Genomic DNA, 8,157 nt, shown 5'->3' with positions numbered 1-8,157 from the left:
CTGTTCCTTTCTATGTCTCTAGGTGTCAGTGTGGTCTCAGTGTTCAAATATCAACCAGGTAAACAGCTGCGGAGCAACGCCACATGTGGTCTACATCCTCAGTGTCCCAGCGGAGGCCTTCAGCAACTCATCTTCAGCACCTTCCGTCCTGTCCTGGAGCCTTGGTCAGAAATGATCAGTCTGATTTATCCTGCTCTGTTCAAAGTTCATTCAAAAATGACAACTAAAAACATCTAAGGCTCAATGAATCTATCTATCTATCTATCTATCTATCTATCTATCTATCTATCTATCTATCTATCTATCTATCTATCTATCTATCTATCTATCTATCTATCTATCTATCTATCTATCTATCTATCTATCTATCTATCTATCTATCTATCTATCTATCTATCTGTCTGTAAAATGGAAAATAAACAAAAGAAGCAGAATGAACAGAAGGAAGAAAAAAGGCAAGGAATGAAAAATAAAAAGGAAATAGAAAAAAGGAAGGAAAAGAGGGATAGAAAAAATGGAAAGTGAATGAAGGAAGGAAAGGAAAGAGGACACAAGAAAGGAGAAGACAAATGGAAGAAAAGAAATAAGAGGTAAAAAAAATGAGTGGCACAGAAGAAAGGGGAAAGAAAAAAGAAAGGAAAGGAAGTTATAAGGAAGCATGACAGAAGTAAGAGGAAAAATTAAAACAGAAAGTAGGAAGGTGAGGTAGAATGGCGGTAGGGGAAAAGAGAGAAGACTTAAGGAAAGAAAAAAACGGAAAGGAAGAAGGACAGGAAAGGAGAATAGAAAATGGAGGAGCAAATGTAAAATACAAATTAGGAAGGGGAGAAGAAAGGGAAAAGAAAAAACACAGAGAAAGAAGTTATAAGGAAGGAAGATAGAAGTAAGAGGAAAAAATCATAAAAAGAAAGGAAAAAGGAAAGAAGATATGTGAATACATTAGGGAAAGATGAAGGGCAAAGGAGAAAAGGGAAGGAGAGGACGGAAAATGGAAAATGAATGAAAGTAGGAAAGGAGGTATAGGGAAAAAGAGAAAGGAAGGAAGGAAAGAAAATGGAAAGTTGGTGAAAGAAGGAAAAGAAAGAAAAGGGCAGAGAAGAAGACAGGAAAAAAAATGAAGATTCCTGCATATCATTTATTAAAAGAAGCCAAAGTCCTGTTTTCTGACATTATGCATGTTACATGATGTTCTGATTATTAATGCTTGTGGTGTGTTCAAGTGATGCCATGTTGACTGTTTAACAATATCCACAACATCATGAGTGGAAATCTTCAGAGAATTAATTTTGTTGTCGAGACGAAATCTTTGTTTGAAAAGAAACAGCGCTATGTCATCTTTTCTCACCTGTCGCCTAGCAACAGAGTTCTCATTCATGAGTGAACCCACTTGAATGTAAACATATTTACTTGACTTCTCACAGTCAGCTGATCATACATAAATACTTTAACAGAAGTTTATTTAGTAATTTTAGGTCCTTGAAAAGTCCTGGAAGGTTCCTGAGTCATGGACAAGTCAGCACTGGAAAGATACTTTGATAACCTCATTGTGAATGTGAGTAAAAGCTGCAAAAAAAGCACATTTGAATTTCTAATTACTGATGAAAAACAGGAGGACGCCTCACAAACACACCTCATACTTGTTACTAGGAGACATTCAGTGTTGGTTTGACTCTTGCACGTTTGTTGGGATTTGTTGACAATAATAAAAACCCAGAATATCAGCAGATGTCTCCTCCATGGTTCTGGTCTGGTTCTGGTCTGTAGATGGTGTCACTGGTTCAGTCTCTCACAGCAGGACTCCTCGCAGGTGGAGGTGGAGGTGGAGGAGGAGGAGCTGAATGAAGAGCAGCTGTTCCTCAGGTTACTGCCTGATGAGCTGCTAACACTGTACGAGTCCAGTGAAGGTGACACAGGTACATCAACAACAACAACAACAACAACTCACTTTGTGTGTAAAATGACTGTTTTATGCTTTTATTTCTTACTTATTTCCTGCTGTATTTCTTTATATATAAACAGCGAAACAATATTTTTTACAATCATGAACCATAATATTAATTTATTGAGTGATTATCACTAAAGATTTGTACATTTTGTGGTAATTTTTCTTGCACTTTTGGTTCTTGGCAGCTTTATTCTTTGTTAAATTGACAAAATATTGCTAACAGCCTGACTCAGAAGGTTCTGCACCTCTGATGGTCTTTGGCTTGTTTCATCAGAGAATGGCAACAGAACTGGTGTGGACCACAGCTCCCAGGATTCCACAGGAGAGGCCAAAGTCCCAGGTGCGTCATCCCTGCCGGAGCTGGGTGGCTCCTGTGTTCGTCCTGTGACCCCCCTGATGCCTGTGATTCATGTGACGGAGCTTCCACAGATACAGTAGGTCACAACAGAACAAACTCAACACAAGGTCTATGTAGTAGGTGCTCTGGAACTTTCAGTCTTATCACACTGTCTTCCTCATCAGATGACTTTTTTCCAGTCCTTTAAGTATCAGTTATGTTCAAATGTCCGATCACTTTCAGGACTTTTTATCCACATTAGCTTACGTAGAAGTTGATTTAAAATTCATCTTGACATTGGAAACAGTAGTTCTGGAGCTTTTGATCGTGTCACACTGGTAAATCTGTACTCCTGAGTGTCATGCTGCATTCACATGTCATCGTAAAAGTCCACGTCCGGCGTGTCTGTGTGCAGGAACGTCGTCTCTTCAGTGAAACTGTGCTGTCGTCTGGACCTGAACTTCATCGCCCAAAATGCCTGGAACGTAGAGTACAACCCAAAGGTACCAGAACACAGAACCACACGACAGTCTGAGAGGCAGCCATATTGTTTTCAGGTTGTCCATCCTCCATCCATCTCATCCTCACTCTCGTGGACACAATACCTCAGTAACACCCTGATGGAACTTCTTCATATTTGGCATATTAGGACTCAAGGATGAACTGATTAGATTTTGGGGGTCAAAGATCAAAGATCATGGTCACAGTGACCTCACAAAACATGATTTTGGACTTGTGGATGCAATATCTTGAGAGCTCTGGCACAAACTTTCACTAGGACTCACAGATGAACTGATTAGACTTTGGTGGTCAAAGGTCAAGGTCAGTGTGACCTCACAAAACACAAATTGTTCATATTTTCTACGACTCTGGATAAACAGGGATGTAACCTGAAACTACTCTGAGTGGAGGAGACAGACAACCATGAGTGATTCTAGTTCCAATTTATTTAGCCTGACTCATTGACCTTTGAGTTTCCTGCTGTGTTTCAGAACTACAAGGCGCTCGTCATGAGGATCCGTGAGCCGCGAACGACAGCGGTGATCTACAAATCTGGAAATATTGTCTGTACAGGAGCGAAGAGGTCTGTTAGTCTGTTACTGTTACCGTCCCCAGTGATGCTGACGCTACATGACAGTTTTCAGGACAGTTTTCAGTCCCCTTCACGTCTGTGTGTTTGAGCAGTGAGGATCAGTCCCAGGTGGCAACCAGGAGGTTTGCTCGCAAAGTGCAGAAGCTGGGCTTTCCCGTCTCCTTCCTGGACTTCAAGGTCCAGAACGTGGTGGCCAGTTGCAGCATCTTCCCAGTCAGTTTGGAGCAACTGATGCTGGTGCACCATCAACACTGCAGGTCAGCGGCTGCATGAGCCTCAGTCCTCCGGCTGAATGTATCTGGTCCCTTTGATGTTCATGGGAAAGTTCTTCTGTTAGACGTCTCCATGTGAACAGATACCGAGTCAGGTTTTGTGTTCTTCTCTCTCCACAGTTATGAACCAGAACTGTTTCCTGGCCTCTTCTACTACGTGATGCCTGGTATCACCGTGACCATCTTTGCCTCTGGGAAGATGGCATTTACCGGTGACTAAGCTGCATTTGTGTCCACACATCCTTCTTTATTGATCATTACAACAGCAGAAATATATCACAGAGATTCCAGGGTTCTAGAAGATCTAGTGGTCCCTCAGGTAGTCTGTGTAGTCCCTGAGGAGGTTCAAGGAGTCTTCTATGTACTTCTAGTCTTCCTTTAAGAGATTATTGATGTGTTTGAATTCTGGTTGCACTGAAATAAAATATAATCCCCTCTTGTGCCCTTTCTTGATTTGATAACCCTTGTTTCTGTAGAACATTCGGTAACTTCACTTTGAAATCGCTGATATAAATAAAGTTCTCATCTTAAAATCTTGTGTTTTATTTTTTCCAGGAGCCAAAACAGTAGCTGACATCTACAGAGCGTTTGAAACCATCTATCCCGTCCTGAGTCGCTTCAGGAGGCCGTGAGGATGGACACACTGAACTCTGACAGGAGCCCCAGTTCACTTTAAATCAATACAAATAATATATAAATACAATTTCAATGTCAGGAAACTCTGCTTTGGTGGTTTCTCTCCTTTGGTGGACACAATAACCTAGACTTACAATACTGACATTAGTCTGAGTATCAGATGCTCATGTCTGGCTGCTGAAAGCTCCAGAAAAAGCAAGTAAGTGGAGCTTGAGTTTATGATTTTTGTTATTTGATGTTTTGTTTTTGTCAAACTACTGAAATCAGGAATCATCTGAATCTCAGTTAGTCAGATTTGAGTATTTAAAGTGTTAATCTCCAACATCTCTGTTTTGTTATCTTTGGCGACACCTGTGGCCATACATTGTAATTACAGGTTTGTTTTTTAACCACACTTGGAACACACAACACTGACTTGTGTTCCTTGTACATTTGCAGCTGAGTCTTACCAGACAACACGTTCATAAGACTGTAGATTGCAAGACTTCTATGGAACTCCATCAGTGGGTCATAGGCTCAACCACCATTATGTGACCTATTGGTGATGGATAGTGACTTAAAAGACATTTGATTAAATGAAACTCTTCTGTAAACCTCTTGAATAATATTGAAACTCTCGCTCTTTGGGACGTTCGACACCTCAGTGAGCTGATCTCAGCCCAGAGGTGGTCCAGGTGTTTCCAGGTGTCTGTAAGCTTTCAGAACAACTTTCTACCTGTACACTTACATGAGTCACCTCTGTAAACCAGGCTACAAGCAGCACATGAACACAGGCTCAATACAGTTTTAAGCAGCTGTAGTTCCTGTCAGCACCACTAGATGTCAGTATGGCTGCAGCTGTGAGCGTAGAAGTTTTCGTGACATCCAACTATATTTTATGAGGCTGTAATAAAGACTCGTTACTGTAATAGCCATGTGATATTTGTGACTTATTTGATGTCATTTAAAAAAAAAAAAAAAAAACAGTTGTTGATTTAGCATCATGTAAACTGGAGGTTTGTTTTTAAAAGACAGTGACACCACCATCATCCCTCTGAGCCATGTCTATGTATCATGTCCACTTCAAGGAAACTAATTAAACTGACTATAAATTATATAAACTTTAGTTATTGAGGTCAAACTCATTTCTGAGAGAGAAAAAAACATTTTCCTGGTCGGTCAAATAAATTTTAGTGGAGATAAACTTCAGTGTTTGGACTCCACCTTTTTCCCGTCAGTTAATCTGTTGTCTTATCTGTTGCTGTGGCTGGTTTTGATTTGTTTTCATTTTCTCTGTCAGTGCTGTATTAACACTTAATGTGATTTGTGTTGTAAGAACAGAGTGCAGCCAAAGTTCAAACATATTAACAGCACTTTTAGCTGAAACTGTTTGAGGGTTACATTGAAAAAATACACATATATAATGATTGATCATTTATTTAGCACCAAACTGACTAGGTGAAAAACTGATTTATATTCTGCATGATGAAATGATGAAATGATGACTACAGGCTGTTTTTCTTTTAATAAGATCTGTGAATGCATGTTTTCACATAAAAAAATAATATATGTCAGATCTATATAAGATCACAGCCATGTTCATCTCTGTGTGTAAAACTGATTTTTGACACAGGCTGATTCTTCACGACAGGATCTAGCGACTGGTTAAAGATCCTGTATCTCAGCTTCAGTCGATATTGTATGTAGCTGCATGTTTCCCAACAAATGAACGATTCCTCAAATGAACCTGGGGCTCTTGGGGCCTCTGAGGGCGGAGGGGTCTTGGTAATCCAGCCTGGCCTGACAGAAGTCTTTGTGTTTCTCATGCTGAATATAAAAACTCCAGCTGTTGGACAGAGGTGACACTGAGTGAAGCAGCAGAAGCGCTGAAGTGAACTCAGTCTCTTTCCTCCCCTGTTGACTTTAGTCTAATACCTCAAATCCCCATGTGATACACAAACAGCAGCTTTTAGTCTGCCGGCCAGCTGCTGCACATACAGCAGGAAACATCTGGCTGACGCTCCACTTTTGAAGCAGGTCAGTTTGTGCCACATAATTCAGTGAAGAGACAGGTGATGATGGTGATGATGAAGTGAGGAGCTGTGGAGGGTCTTCATTAAACCAGGTCTGTCTTCTGCAGCTTCCTTCTCATCATCAGAGTGACTGTCCTCACATTCATGGACTAAACCTGGACCAGCCTGATCAGACTGGATTTCATCATTCAGTCGAACACTGTGTTCATGTGATCTGTTGGTGTGGTCTGTTATTTTGCTCTTACTAAATGTATTAGTTTTTTAAAAAATCTGAATAAACACTGCTGGAATCAAGTCATGATTGCGTGATATGATGTATAAACCTTAAAAATAGAAGTCCCAGAGAGCATTGCTGCAAGAAACATCCAATCAGAAGCCAAAACAATCAGTCACTTAGTAGATCTAGAGGAAATATCAATCACTAATAACAGTTATTTGCTAAAAAGTGAGGATTTTCTGTAATTTTGTTCCCCCACTTGGATTTAAGGACAGAGGGACTAGATTTTGGTGGTCAAAGGTCAAAGGTCAAGGTCAGCTTGACTTTACAAAACAGTTTTTAGCCATAACTCAAGACTTCACACAGCAATGATTAGAAAATTTCACACAAATGGTTGATATTTTCTATGACTCTGGATAAACAGGGAGGTGTTTAAAAGCTGCTTGGTGTTTATATCACAGTGAACCGAAAATCTTTGGGTTCTGGACTCTTGATCAGACAGGAAACAGAACCTGGAGACGTCACACGGAGAACTTGTAATGAGTGATTTCATCAATTAATTTATTTACTGAAAAAAATATTTGACAGATAAATGAGAATGAAAGAGATCTTTACATGTATATGTAAACCTGCATCAACAGGTCAGAGTACAACTGTCAGCTCTGCAGAAAAGCAGCAGTTTTGTCCCATTCTGTGGCTGGATTCTCTGCTCCGGTTGCCGCTGAGGCTCATGGGAACTGTAGTATTCAGAGTGACCTGTCCGCACAGATAGAAGATGGATTTCAGAAGGTTTCTCCGGTGTTTTCTGTGACCTGCTGACCTCTGAACTGGAAGCCCTTCCTGTCGGCTCTCCAGGGCCGCGGCCGGCGTGTTGAGGCTGAGCGGCAGGACGTGAGGTAATCCCACATGAAACAGTGAATTATGGGAACGCTTCCTCCCCCTGTCCAAACCTGGAGCTCCCTCTTTTTCTCTTCACACTCACTCCCTCTTTATCCCCATCCTCCTCTCTGAGACTTTCTCTTCCTTCCTCTCGTCACCTGTTTGTCTCTCCTCTTTCATCCTGTCCTCTTTCTTTTACTCTGAAGTTTCCCTGACATTTCTCTCCATTTGCAGCCCTACTAAATTATCTATTTTCAATTTATAAGTTGATAAAAAACAAAGATTTTCACCAGATTTAGTCTGTTGAGACAAACATGTTTTAGTAGTTTAAATACTTTTGGTTTAATTCTCAGATTTCTAAGATTTTATTTCAGTCACGTGTCTCTGAATTTGTCACATCATCAGGACCTTTCATCGAGCACCTGTGACCTGCCCCCTCTTTATTTGATCTGCCATCCTGTCACTCTTTCTCTCTTTAATAACATCCTCAGTTTCCTCTGATCCCAATAATACCAAATGATGATCACGCTGACAGTCACACATCCTGGATCCCTCTGTCACGTCCCCTCCTCTCTCTTTCTGGCTGCACACTGTTTGTTCACTTGTGCTTTTTGACTTTGGTGTTTTTAATTTTCCAGAGCGAGTTTAGAAACCATCTCTTTATGTTTCACCTCCTCGTGGTTGTCTGCCTCCTCCACTCAGACTGGTTTCATTACGTCCCAGTTTATCCAAAGTCAGAGAAAATATGAACCATTTGTGTGAAATC

General features: G+C 40.7%; 1 protein-coding gene across 1 annotated transcript; it reads left to right on the top strand.

Moving 5' to 3' along the window:
• The first annotated feature begins 2,041 nt into the window (after positions 1-2,041).
• Positions 2,042-4,356, top strand: LOC130162834 (uncharacterized). The gene is made up of 7 exons (XM_056366670.1): positions 2,042-2,066; positions 2,220-2,379; positions 2,698-2,785; positions 3,275-3,366; positions 3,468-3,632; positions 3,768-3,859; positions 4,203-4,356. Exons 1-7 carry the CDS (start codon positions 2,042-2,044, stop codon positions 4,277-4,279), a joined length of 699 nt encoding a protein of 232 aa, XP_056222645.1. The 3' UTR covers positions 4,280-4,356.
• Positions 4,357-8,157: the final 3,801 nt, after the last annotated feature.

Source organism: Seriola aureovittata, chromosome 21 (assembly GCF_021018895.1).
Source record: "Seriola aureovittata isolate HTS-2021-v1 ecotype China chromosome 21, ASM2101889v1, whole genome shotgun sequence".
Classification (NCBI taxonomy): Eukaryota; Metazoa; Chordata; class Actinopteri; order Carangiformes; family Carangidae; genus Seriola; species Seriola aureovittata.
Note: the sequence above shows the minus strand (reverse complement) of the source record. Positions and strands in the feature narration are given on the sequence as shown.